General features: G+C 42.4%; 1 protein-coding gene and 2 long non-coding RNA genes across 5 annotated transcripts; 1 reads left to right on the top strand and 2 right to left on the bottom strand.

The window, feature by feature from the left end:
- The first annotated feature begins 969 nt into the window (after positions 1-969).
- Positions 970-9,028, top strand: LOC104914742 (uncharacterized). 2 transcript variants are annotated; one of them, XR_014881250.1, is made up of 4 exons: positions 970-1,093; positions 2,561-2,640; positions 2,743-2,973; positions 6,783-9,028. It is a non-coding gene; the product is annotated as an uncharacterized LOC104914742 (long non-coding RNA). The 2 variants fall into 2 exon arrangements; XR_014881251.1 differs by lacking the exon at positions 970-1,093 and adding an exon at positions 2,341-2,444.
- Positions 9,029-13,322: 4,294 nt separating this feature from the next.
- Positions 13,323-15,752, bottom strand: LOC146545572 (maestro heat-like repeat-containing protein family member 2B). Of its 2 annotated transcripts, XM_085210185.1 has the most exons (7): positions 15,663-15,752; positions 15,182-15,277; positions 14,880-15,003; positions 14,580-14,689; positions 13,943-14,095; positions 13,545-13,687; positions 13,323-13,385 (listed from the first exon to the last, which is right to left on the bottom strand). In XM_085210185.1, the coding sequence occupies exons 1-7, from the start codon at positions 15,717-15,719 to the stop codon at positions 13,337-13,339; spliced, it is 732 nt and encodes a 243-aa protein (XP_085066311.1). In that variant the 5' UTR covers positions 15,720-15,752; the 3' UTR covers positions 13,323-13,336. The 2 variants fall into 2 exon arrangements, with proteins under 2 accessions (XP_085066311.1, XP_085066304.1); XM_085210178.1 differs by having other exon boundaries at positions 13,346-13,687.
- A 161-nt stretch (positions 15,753-15,913) lies between these two features.
- On the bottom strand, positions 15,914-16,843 carry LOC146545573 (uncharacterized). The gene is made up of 3 exons (XR_014881252.1): positions 16,688-16,843; positions 16,299-16,378; positions 15,914-16,008 (listed from the first exon to the last, which is right to left on the bottom strand). It is a non-coding gene; the product is annotated as an uncharacterized LOC146545573 (long non-coding RNA).
- Positions 16,844-17,242: the final 399 nt, after the last annotated feature.

A 17,242-nucleotide genomic window follows, 5' to 3' on the forward strand; every position in this document is an offset into this window, starting at 1 on the left:
TGTACTGCTCCTGTTGAATTTTCACTTGGACTGCCATGTAGAGATCCTTCACTGTCTGGGTAGAGCCACTATAAAAAGAAAGGTTTGATTTTATGAAGCTGTTAAGGGAACAGTTGAAGTGCTTTTCAGGGGAAGGCAAGGTGCAAACTCTATGGAGTGCTCAAAGGTCCTGTGGCAGGAAGTACTGCCATTCAGATTTGAGAAGCAAATTCAGTATGTGTAATCAACTGTGATTTCTCCCTGATTATCTCAGGACTAATTAAGAAGTGTTTTTTTGCAGCTAATCAGAGGTATCTGCAAAGAAGTCATTTGCATAACTTCAAGTCAAATTATGTCATGAGGACAACTGAGCTAATGTAAACTGGCATTTACTGTAAAATTAGCATGTATTGCATTCAAACAGGGAAACAAAGAAGCAATGGAAACCTGCCTGCTAGAAGCTAGGAAGAGCAGCATTAACTGATGGAGTGCAATAGCTGTGCTATGTGAAGCATATCAATGCATGAAGCACAAGGAATGTAAATATGCAAAGGCCAAAACATTTGCAGAAAGGGACTCATTTGACAAAATTGTAAATACCATGGATTCTGCTGGCTGCCTAACTGTCATTTTGTCACTGTATTTTGTCACGGTTCGTGGTTTAATATTCCAGGGGGAAAAATCCTTGCTTTCTCTTTTATAGGAGACTGTTTTTACTTAAAGTAAATCCACTCTAAAATTGCCTTCTAATTCAGTATTATAACGAGTCTAGAAAAGAAAAACCATACACACTTTTGCTACTCTTCTTTAAAAATGTGAAATACAGTGCATTTCTTATTCACCTATTTCTTCAAGCGCCTGATAGTGAAATCCATTTCTATCTCTGGGGATGTGGGGGGGGGGGGGGTTCCAGCTGCCATAGGTCAGGCTGCCAGACATTTTTTTGCCTGTCACAAGCAGTAAATCTGTCTCAATCAGTAAATCGTATCTGGAAACTGTGATTGGAGAATAAACTTCGCTTCGTGAAACAGTGGAACTTGTGATTTTTCACATGGGACAAAAGGTTCGAACACATCTGTCAACCTGGTTCTTCACTGAATAGGAAGAAGACCTTGTGAGTTCAGATGTTCAGCCACTCTCTGCATAGATGAGGCTTTAAGTTAGAACTGAATTTCTTAACTGAACTTTACAGAGGATGGATGTACTGACATTTAGCAGAACTAAACATATAAAGCAAATAGCCTCTTACTGGAACATTAAATACTAGTACTCATTATTAACACTATGGAACAACAGCAGTTCTAAGAATAAATCAAAATGGAGATTGATTCTAGCAATTAGGCAGGATCAACCAGTGAGTAACTAATATGTGAATTTAAGATAGTGTCCCTCCACAGTGTTCATTTTTTCATAAGTACAGATTGGGGTAATACTTTTCTTAACTAGGATCACTCTGCTCATGAAGATTTAGAGCTCAAGACTACATAGACTGCATAATTTGCATTGCTTTCTTAAATACACATCTCATTTATTATGAATATATTAATAAAATTTTGTTCAAAATTTTTTTTGAAAAAACTCGTTTGAAAGATCTCAGGATTTGACAGGCATGGAAACCAGTGAATTCAGGAAAGAAAATAATTCTTAGTAGTCAAACTCTACTACATGCTTAATCTCTAGCTATATCCAGATCCAGAAATAAAATTTCTGCTTTACTCATTGTATTTACCTGTACCCCAAAAGCACATTCTTTTAGCGTGAGTTTGCAAATTTTATTTTGCTTCTTTTTCCTTCAGCAGCTCTCTTATAAGCACATAAGCATATGTACCTAACATTGCTAGGTCTAAATTCTTTGACATAAAATTTGCTTCCTCTCAGCATTTTTAAGAAAATACAAATGACTAAAATTGAAAAGACTATTCTTATCTTTCTGTTTGGTCAATGTGTTCTTTGTTTCAGTTCAGAAAATCTGAATTTGTGCAAACTCCTTCAAATGCTGTTTCTACTTATGTCTACTAACCTATCAACAAATTGTTAGTATAAGTTTCTGTTTTAAAATAATTTTTTAAATTAAATACTTTTCAAGTGAAAATTTTAAGAATGAAGACACCCCAATTTCACTGCTATACTGCTTAGATCATTGTATGGTCTTGTTCAAGTCAACTAGGAAATTTTAATCTAAAATCAATGTAATAACTAGACAATGGTGTAAGCTAATCAAATCCTGAAAATCATAGAAAAGGAGCTCCACAATTTAAGGCCAGTAGTCATTAAATTACTGAAAACTTGACAGTTTTCAGTTTTCTTGTTTTTCACGCTTTTCTTTGTAAAGCCTACTGCTGGCCACAGCAAGCAAATGGCCACTGATGTACCACCAAGTTGATCTAACTGTGATTATCTTCTTTTAACACAGGCTGCAACAAAGGCGCAAGAAGGCAACCAACACCTCAAAGCAGAGTCCCAATGTAACCTAGAATGATTTTTTCCTGTCTTCACATTCTGTGTATTTTCTGTTTATTCGTGTGAAAAGTAAACAAATGTCTAATTTTTTTTTTCTGTTTCTGTCCTAATTCTCCTCCAGGGAAATGACCTGTCCTACACTGTATATGTTATGTGTAGATTACTCCATGATCCCGAGGTACCTCCAAGCCAGTGTTACATGTGGGTATGCAGGAAAACTTTGGATCTTAAGGTACAGCTTCTGGTTTGCCATTTACATATTTTTGTTTTCCTTCTGTTTTCACTCTTTCTGTCCTATTTCAGCTGCAGTCAAGCACTTTGACTCCATCTGTGAGGGTGGCAATTCCAGCTGCCTCTGCAGCTGTTGTCTTTGCTGTTCCTTGGCCAGTCATCAGGGAATGACTCTTCCTTCCCGAAAGATGCAATGCATTTCAGCCAGCTTCCACTTGAAAAGCAAAAGAAGCCATTCAAATACATAATGGCAGTTTCCAACAGTATCTCAAGCAGGGAGCTAACCACATATTTGCTTTCAAGGTCAGTCAATATATTTATTTGCTATTGTTAAGTTTCAAGTCAACGATTTTGTCAATTTGAGATCTTTTCAGGATATTCATGCAAGCCTGATCTATATGACAGGTCCTGGCAGAGCTCTGTAGCTTCCAGATCCAGGTACTTACCATGATTGTATCCCAAATCCATGCCACATATACCCTCTTCCTCTTTTCCTTATTTTTTATGCAACAAAAGTCCGTGAATGCAGCTGAGTACAATTAGTGTGCATTCTAGATGCGACAAAAAATGTAGCAAAATATAGACAAATCTAAACAAGAGTGAACATCATTATATATTCAGTAGAAAATGGATAAGATTTATTATCTTAATGAGAGCAAATAGACAATATGTGATCATATCCTGGCCAAAACTGGCAATGCAATTCTAAATTATCGTTCCTCCACTGGTTCTGCCACTTGCAACAGTTTATAATAACACAGCACAAACTAAGAGACAACAACTGCATTCTAAATGTCTCATGGAAGAAAAATATTTTTTTCAAACCTTGCATAAGAATATAATACTCATTATTTAAAAGACACAGGTATCTTGCGTTACTACCTCCTGATACATCTATGGAGACAAAAGTGAGCTGTTGACTTTCTATGCTGGAATGATGGCTTAATTTGTGGGTTTTGTATAAGATTGTAAACAAGGTTCCACAGGTGATAAAGATGTTTTGTCACCATTATTTCTTTTCTAAACTTACTAAAACATTTTAATGTTCCAGTAGCACTACTTCTCTATTGCTGAAATAAACAGGGAACATTAGCTTAATGTTATTTTCATCATGAACTTAATGGCTCTACTGATTTTAGAGGCATCTTATACCAGCTTTTTCTATGAGAGAAATAAAACAACATCATTAAAGTAGAACATAAGTAAGGCACAGTTAATGCCAACAGTTATGAAGCTCATATTGATATTTCTCTTTCCCATTTCCTGCTAATTTGCCAGAACAGCTTTTGGCCAGCCCATAAATAGGTCTATGATAAACCAGACATTAAATTGGAACTAATTCCCTAATTAGCGCAATTTCATAGTCATATGTTTTCAAGACACTCTTGGTTAACAAAAATAAAACACAAAAACCTACCAAAAACACACTCTCAAAACATCTATCAACAGCTTGGAGAAGAATGCATTCACTAATCTAATTATTTATAGAACAATACATCAGAAAATATGAGTCTAGAAAGCACTGCAATAGTAGAGCAAATCTATTGCCTCTGTGTTTAGTTTGCTACTTGTTAAAATGAGCGTGCTGGTCAAGCTGCCAAATGGACAGCTGTGTCATGTAACAGCCACAGGAAAACCACTGGGAGTGTGACTGTGCAGGCAGGCAGCTCTCTGGATTCCATGTCTGCGGTATTGCAGGAAGAAAACAATGAGGCAGAGCTCTGCAGCTGGCATCGGCTGAACCCACAGGCAGTGCGTTTCAAACTGGAGGATTTGGCATAGCTGAAGAAGTTGAAAAAATCTATAAAGGAGTAAACCAAACGTGTGATGCTCTAAAGATAAGGAATATTCCTTCCTGATCCCTGAGTCAGAAGCTGTGAAATAGATTTTATTGCACTTACAAATTCTAGCTTTCTTAGAGATTTCATCAGTTACCATAACATCCTCCAGACTTCCTTTAAAGCCCAGTAAAGGGCTCTAACCTCATCTATCAGCTGAGACTTGTACCTTTTGCTAAGAGAAAAGGTGGAAATTCTATTCAGTTTGATCTTAATCATATTGCTCTGAATTCAAGTATCTCCTTTGTGTATAATTAAGATAAAAAAAATGGTTCTTTACTGTCATGTTTGTGGTCCTCAATTTAGGGCTGCACTCCTGAAAGCAGTAGTATGCAAAAAACTTTTGTGCTTATTCAGGGTACCATTACGTGAGGGGGCTTCCCAAGAGGGAATGACTGCTGGATCAGGGCAAACATAAAATCCTGAAGTAGCTGTTTTCCACAGAGCCATGGAGAGCATTTATGCTTAGGTTTAAAGCACTTTTGCAGTGCAGTAGATTGAAACTCTTCCTGTAGCAGTTTAAATTATTGGAGGTCACTCTCATTTATTCAGTATGTACTCAGAGTCTGCTGACAAGCCTACTGGTTTCTAGCAGGAGTATGAAGAAGACCTACAGTCAATTCAATTGTGCAAACCATTAAGCTCATGCAACATTTAAAACACATAGATTTTTATGGAAGTGTAGAAAATCTTTAAATTTATTCAGAGCACTGTTTTTCCTGATGTCCACTTTCATGTGGAATTATGACCTCTTCCAAAACATTCATTTTCATAGAATCTAGAATCATTTGAGTTGGAAGGGATTCTCAAAGGTCATCTAGTCCAACTTCCTGACAATGAACAGGGACACCTGCAGCTCGATCATGTTTCTCAGAGCCCTGTCCAGCCTGACCTTGAGTGTATTCCAGGAACCATGCATCTATCACCACTCTGAGCAACCTGTGCCAGTGCCTCACCACCCTTATTATAAAAAATTTCTTCCTTAAATACAGTCTCAATCTTCCCTTTTTTAGTTTGAGTCCATTTCCCGTTATCCTATCACAACAGACTCTGCTAGTGCCTTTCCCCTTCTTTCTTATAGCCCCCCTTTAGATAGCAAAAGGCTCCTACCGGATTTCCCCAATTTTCAGGCCTTCCAGTTGTAGGACACCTAAGCAATACCCCTTATCATTTTTTTGTTCATGCACTGCATTTAAAAATAGAGAAAAAGATAGATAAATTTATTTCTTCTATTATTATTTGTCATTCTCACCTGAACATCTTGCCTCTGTTATCCGTCCTGTAACAGATTCCTTGATTTGACTTCCTGGCTCTGGTTTTGGCAGCAGTCAAAAAAGTGGCTTTGAGAACACACAGTTGAAGATCAGGAGCTTGGGTGTATCTAGCTGTGTTTTGGCTTCAAAGCAGTCTAGCAGTCAGTCCACAATGATGGGATATACTTCTAGTAATACTGATACCACTAAGATAATCTAATTGCATCTTTTAAGAGTATGCTTTCAGCCATTCTGTGAGATGGCTAGAAAAAAAAAAAAAAAAGTAGGTAGCTAGAAAGAAAAGAAGAATGTGGTTTGTTCATCCTGCTGTCAATGCTATTGCAGCTTTGAGACAAGCTGCCATCAAGACTGACCCAGAGAGCATGTGGATAAACATAGCGATAGCTTACTCAGTGGTGACTTCTCTAACACTAACTGATAATTTTGGAAAAAGAATGGGAACTAACTTTGGGAAGGTATGTGAATGGGAAGTAACTTTGTCATGGCAGTCATAGAAAATTAGCATTGCATACAGGAATACTGTAGGCCTTTTAAAATTTATTGTGGTTAAGTCTTTGTATATAACCCAAATGGACAAAAAGATTAATTATTTTGATAGGAATGTTAGTAAATGTATGATAAATGCAGTAGTAATAATGCTGCTAAGAATGGATTCTGTCAAAAATTAATAGGCACAAACATATTTTGGTCAGAGGCTAAAAAATGTCAGGAAAGTTCTGGAAAAGAATGATGGCAGCTCCTGCCTTACAGGTTTGATCGAGCCAGATGAGAACAGATAGAAAGGGGGCGTTGCAAGCCACATTCTATGATGTTTCAGTACTTAAGATGAAATTTATGTTTTCCTATGTGTTAAATGAAAATTGTATAGTTAACGTCTGTTTTGTAGACTTTAACTGCTTCGTATTCCTTTCTTCAGACCAAGACAATGGAAATATCATTTCAAAGCTGAATAAAATGTTTGCAAACCTTTAAGCTCCACTTTTTTTTTCTTTTTTTTTAGGTGGTGGAATTGTGCCAAGTGAGTGGTCTTTGATCTGATCTTCAGATATGTGCCCAGGAATTTAGGGGCCATGCGCAACTGAACTAAGAATGATTTGTCTCCTGCATGAAATCTGGCTTTTTTTTCTTTTTTTTCTTTTTTTTCCATCTGAAAAGAGTAATGAAAAACTAAGACAGAAACATACTGATTTTTTTTTTTCAAAGAAACTGTATTTTCAAACAAAAATCAACATCAAACTAGATGCTGCACATTCTGCAAGGTATACACATAGAGTGTTGGATGTATTGTAGTTTAAACATCTAAATATGTTATTGAGGTTATGAGGTGTGAGCTTAAGAAGGGCTACAATTTAGGCTAATGGTGAAACTGTAGCTTACTATGAGTGCATGCTGATAAAGTTTTACTTACATAATCCTTTTTCTGCTTGTACTGTGAACTTTTTCTTCTCACGCTCATCTTTCAGTATTTCCTTACATCCCATTGCTTTGAATTCCTTGAATGGCACTGAAATCTAAATTATTACTTTCTGTAGTGTTTATCACTGCTTGAAAAAAAAGAAAATCTTCTATCCGTATAAAATATGCATGGAATTTGAATTTCTGCATTATATAGTGGCACCAAAGTATAAATTTATACACTGCTTTTAGATGAGCATCCTGTAGAAACTGATACTATGAAGCACTTCGTACCGTATTTCAACTTTTTTCAAAGCTTAGCACCCAGAGTCTTTAATTGCATGTGGGAAGCTTAAGCTCTTCTCCAAATTCAACCCATATAAAATTAGACAGAATTATTAGCTTTTATGAAATATTTGGTTAAGTGACTTGATGGTGGTGAGCAGTAGGGCAAGACAGAGCAGAGACCTCCTCAGTGGCTTCATCTCATCTAAGCCGAAGGAGGTGAGCAGAGCCAGGCAAAGGACCTGGGAGTAGTTAAGAGACTTGTGGTTTGTACTCATTCGAGGGAATGGAGGAAAGTAGCCTTCCTTTTCTCAGTTCTGCTACCTCCAGTGTGTCAGAGATGTATTTGAAAAGAAAGTCCTACTTACCACTTCAAGGATCCAGACCGGAGAATCTCAGTCAAGGAAAATTAGGAAAATTAACCTTGAAGCCTTTACAAAGTAGATGATACCTGACAATCTGGCGTATTTTGGAAAGGTCTCATAAAGGCAATACAGACATAAGACTTTTCTGCCCTTTTTGTGATCCAGCTGCAGCACAGTGATGGCATCCAGTCATCTGAAAGTGCAAAATGATATTTTCCTTTACCATATGCTCAGTAATAACTGAAGTTGTGCTAGCCAAGGCTTTCCAAAGGAAAAAAAAAAAAAAAAAAAAAGTAAAGTATGGGATGAATAATGACGAGGAAAATTTCACTCCAAGTAGGTAAATAGGAAAAGTGTGAAATATTTAAATTACAACTACCAATTTAAAGTTAAAGGGTAGTACCAAACACCTTTCCAATCAATGTTTTGAAAATAGTGTTGTTTGGTACTATTCAGAGAGTGGTGATGCATTGGAACAGGTTGCCCAGAGAGGTTGTGGATGCCCCATCCCTGGAGGCATTCAAGACCAGGCTGGATGTGGCACTGAGCAGCCTGGTCTATTGGTTGGTGATCCTGTATGTCACAGGGGAGTTGCTACTGCTGCTAGGACCCTTTTGCCTTGGGAAAGGGATTGCCTCTGCCAAATCCATCCTGTGCAATTAGCACGTGGTTCTTGTGGTTACTTTCTCGTACAATCTCAGAATCATAGAGGTTGGAAGGGACCTCTGGAGATCATCAAGGCCAACCTCCCTGCTAAAAGCAGTTCCCTACAGGAGGTTGAGAAAGAATGTGTCCAGGATCGCCCCCCTCAAGCTGCTGACCACGCTCTTTTTACTGTGCACCAGGATACCGTTGGCCTTCTTGGCCGCAAGGGCACACTGCTGGCTCATGGCCAGCCTGCTGTCCACCAGGACACCCAGGTCCTTCTCTGCAGAGCTCTTCTCCTGCATGTCAGCCCCTATGACAAAAAGTACACATCTGTGCTTTCTGTTTTGATATAAGAATTAGAGAATAGCTTTCAAGATTATCAAAAATTCATCAACTTTTTTGTTTCTTTGCTATGGAGCATCATTTCCATTGATATCAATACATTACTGGCCAGTTTTCAAATGGAACATGTAGAGGTACGATCTAAAGTGTGATCTCTATTAAACAGGAAAAAATTTAAAATAAGTTTTGTTACTTATTATATTACCTGATGCAATTTCTGAGGGCTGCTCTGAAAGTAATGCCCTCCAATGCATGGTGTTGGCCCATGATGTCAGAGGTGAATGTTGGTGGTGTGGCAGTAGGAGCTGAACCTTCCCACCAGTATTCCATGGTGTGTTATTGCCTTGTGACAGATGGCAGCAGAGGGGTAGTCTGACACAGTGGATCTGATGTGGAAGTGCAGATGAAGCAGAGGTGTGTCTCTGAACTCCTCCATGTGGAAAAAATGTCACCCACTGACATTCACCGATGCACATGGAGCACTGAAAAAGACCAAGCAGTGGATGTGAGCACAATGAGGCGGTGGGCAGTGGCAACAGCAACAGCAGGTCAGCTCCGCTGATTGTTACAAGTGCAGCACAGCGTGCAAACTCTTCTTCATTGCTGGTGAAAAGGCATAGCTCATGGTGCTGACAGTTTTGTAGCTGAGAACGTGAAGAGGTTTCAAGACAGATTACAGTTTTACTGTGTGGAACTATATTTTCCAAGTAGTTGAAGCAGGATTTCTTTCCAGAAGTCTGGCAGCCTGTATCTGGATGGCATAGACGCTGGCATTAAGGGGCTGCATGGCCCTGAGCAGCTGGGAGCAAGTCTGAGCTTTGCTGCCACTGGGCACGTGCACTCACACAAAAGAGGTGTGCGCATGTGCATGCATGCAGACACACACACACACACACACACGAGTGCCCTGGTGACAGAAGATATGGCAAAGGTGGTGTTACTGAACACCTTCTCTGTCTCTACCTATGCTTTTGGAGGCTGTCCTGAGGAGCCCTGTACCCCTGAGGCCCTAGAGGAAGTCAGGATTAAGGAGGAGTTTGCTTCAGTTGATGAGGACTGGGTTAAGGAGCAATTAAACAATCTGGACATCCATAAATCCATGGATCCTGATGGGATGCACCTGTGGGTGCTGAGGGAGCTGGAGGTAGTCATTTCTAGGCAGCTCTCCATTATCTTCAGTAAGCTGTGGGAAATGAGAGAGGGGCCTGAGGACAGGAGGAAGACAAATGTCACTCCAGTCTTCAGAAAGGGCAAGAAAGAGGACCTGGGTGACTATAGACTGATCAGCCTCACCTCCATCCCTGGAAAAGTGATGGAAAAACTTATCCTTGGCCCTGCCTCTAGGCATATCAAGGATAAGAGGGTCATTAGGGGCAGTCAGCATGGCTTCACCAAGGGGAAGTCATGCTTGACCATCCTGGTAGGCTTTTATGAAGACGTAACCAGATGGATAGGTGATGGTAAAGCAGTGGATGTGGTCTATCTTGATTTTAATAGAACATCTGACACCAAAGTATCCTTGCAGCTAAACTGAGGATGCATGGTCTGGACAATCGAGTAGTGAGGTGGACTGTGAACCAGCTGGAGGAAAGAAGCCAGAAAGTTGTGGTTAGTGGGACAGAGTGAGTCTAGTTGGAAGACTGTATCTAGTGGAGGAAAGGGACCTGGGGGTCCTGGTGGAACAGAAGGGTGACCATGAGCCAGCACTGCAAGAAGACCAATGGCATCCTGGGGTATACAAGAAGGGACGTGGTTAGTAGGTCAAAAGAGGTTCTCCTCCCCCCTCTACTGTGCCCTGATGAGACCGCATCTGGAGTATTGTGTCCAGTTCTGGGCCCCACCATTCAAGAAGCACAGGAAACTGCTTGAGAGAGTCCAGCGCAGAGCCACAAAGATGATGAAGGGACTGGAGCATCTCCCTTATGAGGAAAGGCTGAGGGAGCTGTGTCTTTTAGCTTGGAGGAGACTGAGAGGTGGCCTCATTAACATTTATAAATATGCAAAGGGTGTGCATCAGGAGGATGGAGCCAGGCTCTTCTCAGTGACATCCAGTGATAGGACAAGGGGTAATGGGTGCAAACTGGAACACAGGATGTTCCACAAAAATGAGAGAAAAAACTGCTTCATGGTGAGGTAACAGAACACTGGAATGGGCTGCCCAGAGAGATTGTGGGGTCTCCTTCTCTGGAGACATTCAAAACCTGCTTAGACGTGTTCCTGTGTGACCTAATCAAGGCATTGCTGCTAAGGCAGGGGGATTGGACTAGACGATCTTTCAAGGTTCCTTCTAAACCCAGACATTTGGTGATTCTGTGATTCAGCAAGAGGTATGGAGAACAGACAGCGGCTATTAAAATGAAGACATGGAAATAACATACTCTTCTTAGCCAGAATTCTGGCATTTATTTTTTTTAAATAAAGAATACATTATTAAGCTCTCCTCTCTTCTTTTTTCTTCTCTTCTCTTCTCTTTTTTTTTTCCTGTGATTCTCTTCTCTTCTCTTCACCTTTCTTTTTTTCTGTGATTTTATGATCTTCTCGTTTCCTTTCTTTTCTCTTTTTTTTTTTTCTGTGGTTCTGTGATCTTCTCTTCTTTTTTCCTTTCTTTTCTTTTCTCTCTTTTTTTTTCTGTGTTTCTGTGATCTTCTCTTTTTTTCTGATTCTGTGATCTTCTCTCTCTTTTTTTTTCTGATTCTGTGATCTTCTCTTCTCTTCTCTGCTCTTCCCTTCTCTCTCTTTTTTTTTTTTGGGATTCTGTGATCTTATCTTCTCTTTTCCTTTGTTTTCTTTTCTCTTTTTTTTTTCTCTGTGATTCTGTGATCTTCTCTTCTCTTTTCCTTTCTTTTCTTTTCTCTTTTCTTTTTCTGTGATTCTGTGATATTCTCTTCTCTTTTCCTTTCTTTTCTTTTCTCTCTTTTTCCGTGATTCTGTGATATTCTTTTCCCTTCTTCTCTTTTCCTTTCTTTTCTCTTTTCTTTTTCTGATTCTGTGATCTTCTCTTCTTCTCTTCTCTTCTCTTCTCTTCTCTTCTCTTCTCTTCTCTTCTCTTCTCTTCTCTTCTCTTCTCTTCTCTTCTCTTCTCTTCTCTTTTTTTTCTGTGATTCTGTGATCTTCTCTTTTTTTTTCTTTTCTCTTTTTTTTTCTGTGATTCAGTGATCTTCTCTTTTCCTTTCTTTTCTTTTCTCTCTTTTTCTGTGATTCTGTGATCTTCTCTTCTCTTCTCTACTCTTCTCTTCTCTCTCTTTTTTTTTCCTGTGATTCTGTGATCTTCTCTCTTTTTTTTTCTGTGATTTTTCTGTGATCTTCTTTTCTCTTCTTCTCTTCTTTTTTCCTTTCTTTTCTCTCTTTTCTTTTTCTGTGATTCTGTGATCTTTTCTTCTCTGCTCTTCCCTTCTCTCTTTTTTTTTTTTGTGATTCTGTGATCTTATCTTCTCTTTTCCTTTCTTTTCTCTCATTTTTTTTCTGTGATTCTGTGATCTTCTCTTCTCTTCTCTTTTCCTTTCTTTTCTTTTCTCTTTTTCTTCTGTGATTCTGTGATCTTCTCTTCTCTTCTCTTTTCCTTTCTTTTCTTTTCTCTCTTTTTCTGTGATTCTGTGATATTCTTTTCCCTTCTTCTCTATTCCTTTCTTTTCTTTTCTCTCTTTTCTTTTTCTGTGATTCTGTGATCTTCTCTTTTTTTTTTTTCTGATTCTGTGATCTTCTCTCTCTTTTTTTTCTGTGATTTTGTGATCTTCTCTTATCTCTTTTTTTTTCTGTGATTCTGTGATCTTCTCTCTCTTTTTTTTTCTGTGATTCTGTGATCTTCTCTCTCTTTTTTTTTCTGTGATTCTGTGATCTTCTCTCTCTTTTTTTTTCTGTGATTCTGTGATCTTCTCTCTCTTTTTTTTCTGTGATTCTGTGATCTTCTTTTCTCTTCTTCTCTTTTCCTTTCTTTTCTTTTCTCTCTTTTCTTTGATTCTGTGATCTTCTCTTCTCTTCTCTGCTCTTCTCTTCCCTTTTTTTTCTGTGATCTTCTCTTCTCTTCTCTCTCTTTTTTTTTCTGTGATTCTGTAATCTTCTCTTTTCCTTTCTTTTCTTTTCTCTCTTTTCTTTTTCTGTGATTCTGTGATCTTCTCTTCTCTACTCTTCTCTTCCCTCTCTTTTTTTTCTGTGATTCTGTGATCTTATCTTCTCTTTTTTTTTCTGATTCTCTGATCTTCTTTTTTTTTCTGTGATTCTGTGATTTTCTGTCTTTTTTTTTCCTGTGATTCTGTGATCTTCTCTCTCTTTTTTTTCTGTGATTTTTCTGTGATCTTCTTTTCTCTTCTTCTCTTTTCCTTTCTTTTCTTTTCTCTCTTTTCTTTTTCTGTGATTCTGTGATCTTCTCTTCTCTGCTCTTCTCTTCCCTTCTTTCTTTTTTTTTTCTGTGATTCTGTGATTTTCTCTTTTCTTCTTCTCTTCTCTTTTCCTTTCTTTTCTTTTCTCTCTTTTTTTTTTCTGCAATTCTGTGATCTTCTCTTCTCTTTTCTTCTCTCTTCTATCAGCCCCACCGTTGTAGACAAAACTCTCTTACTCTCCTCCACATCTCACTAGAAAAAGGAGAGTCACAAGTTGTGACTGAGAAATTTTTGCCTCAAACACAGTTTGAGAGAAAAAAAAAAAGAAAAACTGCTTCCTCCCAGGATCCCTCTGACAGAGGCAAGCTACAACTGGGACCGCAGCAACAGCAAAGGCAGGAGTGCCAGTACCTGTCTGTGGGATCAAGCAGCAGGGAGAAGTTGTCAATTATGAACTCTCTGTGACAGCGGATGAGGATGGCCACAGTCTGGCATAGGAAGGGCATGAACGTGGACGATGTGCAGCTGCGCAAGATGCGGAGGATTGGTAGCACCTGAAAGGAGGAGGAGAAAGAACGACTTGCTGCATCCTTGACTCTGCATTAACCTAACCATGGACATTCAGCACATGAGCAGTGCCTGCTCTCTTGACACGCTGCCAAGGCCTAAGCCTAAACTGCATGCCAGCCACCCTGTCCAAGCCCTGGCTCTGCACTCAGTCTGTGCTTCTTTAGCACAAGAGGCAAATGGCACAAGGCATAGTGCAACAGCCAGAAGAAGTCCAAGACACGTGGAAGAAAGTCTCTTACGTTCCAACAGATGTCCTTCCTGTACATCTGCAGGAAGGTGATCATCCACTTCCCAGCTGCACGCACGCGCATTCCTTTGCCTTTCCGCAAGGTCTCCTTGATGGCCGTCAGGAAGTCAGCGGTGCGCTCCTGGGGGAAGTTTCTGCACACGATCTGCAGAGGAAAGAGAAGCAGGAGAGATCTCATCATTGCTCTGCAGCAGCTCTTCAAAACAGAAAGCAGTCTTGAGGGCGTTCTTAGCTCATTCAGGCGGCAATCACAGCGTTCCTGCTCTCCGTACCCTGCTATTTATACGGAAGGCGGTTGAGCCTTCTCTCAGCTTCTCCACCCATGGTGTTTGCTTACGTGCAAAGCCTACCTCCCAGCAGCCACAGTCACACATGCACACAAACTCATGTGCTCACACACACACACAAACTCACGTGGTTATGCACACGCACACAAAAGTCATGGAATCAGCTCCTTGCACGGGGCGCCTGAAGGACAGACATAGCTCAGAGCCTCCTACTACTTGCTGAGAGAAGCGGTCTCAGGGTGACAGCTCATTTTGGAAATGGTGTGGGAGGCTGGGGGCAGCATAGGGTCGTGCAGAAGCCTATGCATTGAGATCCCACCACCCCTTTTTGGGTCCACTTACCCTTGCCAGTTTGGATGACATCTGGAGCTGAGCGATGGTACTGCAGTTATTCAGCCCCTCACACAGGCTCCCGATGTCTCCCGTCTCAATGACTCTGTTGGCCGCCTTGGCTGGAAAGAGTACAGGAGAAAAGGGAAGTCATGCTTCTGGAAACTGAACTGCTTTCCATGGTGGAGAGACAGAGGACAAGAAGAGAGCTGTGCACAGTGCCTCTCCCCCCTGTAAATAGGGCCCAGCCCGTAGGGCTCTGGTAGTGCTGCGGAGGAGAGCACAGGGCTGGTGCACGCCCTCTCTACTCACCTTGGATTCGGAGAAGGGAACTCAGGCAGGTGGCGGCCAACTGGCGGGATGTGGGCATGGGGTCACAGGTCAGCGGAGCCAGCAATCCCACCAAGGAGCCAAAGTGCTCGCAGGCATCTCCTCTCTGCAGTGGCGAGAGGCAGGAACAAAGCTGTAGGCAGCCCCAGCTCTCCCTAGCTTCTCCTGCCTGTGCCTTCCCCACGCAATGGGTGACACAGCATGCACAGCTGGGCGGAGCTCGCCTTCCAGCACAGGGGCACTGGGGAGGGAGCAGGGAGCATGCAGTGGGGCTCTTTACTCACTTGAAGCTCTTCACATGTAGCCAGCAGCTGGGAGCAGGTCTGCAGGGCCCTCCTTCGCTCCCACACGTTGTTTGAGGTCACTGATCTCTGCAGGACCTGAAGCAGAACATCTGTCTTACTGAGGACATCTTTCCCTTCCTGCCATCCCTCTCCCTGTCCCTCTTTTCCCAACAGTTTCCCTCAGAGCCTGCCCTGTGGCTCCACGCGGACCCCCGCCTCACTGAGCACTGACACTACTGCTCCCATTCTCTGCAGACACTCCTGCCTCCTAACTCGGGAGGTTCTCCTCAGCTGTGGCCTGCCAGAGGCTGGCTCCGGCCTTTCTCCCTGCAAGGCACATTTCTCTGCCCATTTCTCAGCTCTCAGTGAGCTGGCCCGTTAGCAGGAGATTTCTCCCCCTTCGATCATCCTCTCAGTCCCAGATCTCTGTCCCTGCTATCGACAGGCAGCATGCTTCCTCCCTTGCCCCACACATACTCACAGGGACTATGTTCTGGAAGAATCCATGGGGGGTCTCTGTCTCAAGCAGGACCACCATGAGCCGGCCCAGAGCTTTCAACGATGTTTGCTGAAGCTGAAAGCAGAAGAGGGGATTGAGGTGTGTGGCATCATGGCTGCTGCCAGAGCATAGGTTGTGTATGCTGAGGTAGGGTTCTGAGGCGGAGGTGGCCGGGAAAGTTACAGCAGGTTACCTGCAGGAACTGTGCTGCTCGTTGTGATTTCTGATCTTCAGCATCATCTCTGCTGAAGGGTGTGACACAATGTTCTTGCAGCACAGAGCCAACATTTCACAAGCATCTTTGCTTCCTAAAGAGGGCTTCAACTTGCTGACAGGAGGAAAAAAAGGAAGAGAAAACAGAAAGGGCCTTTACCACTGCTCTCTGGACTGATTCAGACAACACCCAAGATTCTCCTAATCAACAACCGCAAAGCCAACACCTCCAACCCGTGCTGCTGAGCAACGTCCGCCCAGAATCTCAGCTTCACTGGGTACAGCAGCCTAGTCATCTGTCTTGCAGATGCGGCTCCTCACCCCCTCCCCCTCCAGGCCTTCGGGAGCTACCCAGAAAGGGGAACCACCATCCTGCCTTGCAACCCCAGAGACTTCCACCCTTACCTCAACTGCTCCAGGGCCAGAACCACCTTGAGGGGCACTGGGGAGACAGGGGTGCCCAAGTAATACTTCCTCAGCAAGCCCTGCAAGTACCAGAGAGACATTGTCAAAGTGGGCAAAGGGGCACGCCAGAGTTCTTCTGCCTGACCCATAGACGGACAGAATTGCCACAAACCAGCCCCATCATTCTCATATTTCCATGAAGACACTGCAGGATGCAGCAGCTCCACAGCTGGTGGACCTAGCCCGCCACCCAGCCGCTGCCTGCTAGCTCCCAAGGTCCCCACCAGCTGGAGAGTGTGGCTGAGGGAGACCTGCATGACTCCAAGGAAGCGAGCCTTGTGGCACAGCCCAAAACTCCTCTGCAGAGAGCCCTGGCTCTAGGCACTCACCATCAGGATCTCCAGCAGCTTGCCCTTCAAGGAGGTGTTAAAGCAGGCGGAGCCACCCACAGCATGGAAGGCAGAGCTGAAGTCAGTGATGCTCTGCACCAGCGCAAGCTTGTTCTGCAAGTCCTGAGGCCCAAGAGAGAAAAAAACTTTCTTTGAACTGCGGGAAGGGCTGCGGGCTCTAAGGGAGACATGGGGGGCAACGCAAAGGGGAAAGGGGCTTGGTTTTCATCGGGCACAAACCTTCCCCGAGGCCTTTTGGGAAAAGGGGAAAAGGCCCATCCAGCCCCCCCCCATGGGGGGGCTGCAGTGGGCGCTCAGACACCCGGGCACGTTTTGAGCTCTAAACCCCGCTGCGCTGAACAGCAGATGTTCCCACATTTCCCCCGGGGGGAAAGCGTTTCCTTGGGGCTTGCAGTCCCAAGGCCCCAGGGCGGGAGGGAAGCGTGCGTTAGCATGAGCTCTTTTCGTTCAGTCCCGTGGGGGAGAAACCCCTTGAGACACTGAAACAGCCCCCAGTGCCCGGGATGACCTGGCCCCCGGGCGGAGCTGCGTGAA

Source organism: Meleagris gallopavo, chromosome 1, assembly GCF_905368555.1.
Source record: "Meleagris gallopavo chromosome 1, MGAL_WU_HG_1.1, whole genome shotgun sequence".
Classification (NCBI taxonomy): domain Eukaryota; kingdom Metazoa; phylum Chordata; class Aves; order Galliformes; family Phasianidae; genus Meleagris; species Meleagris gallopavo.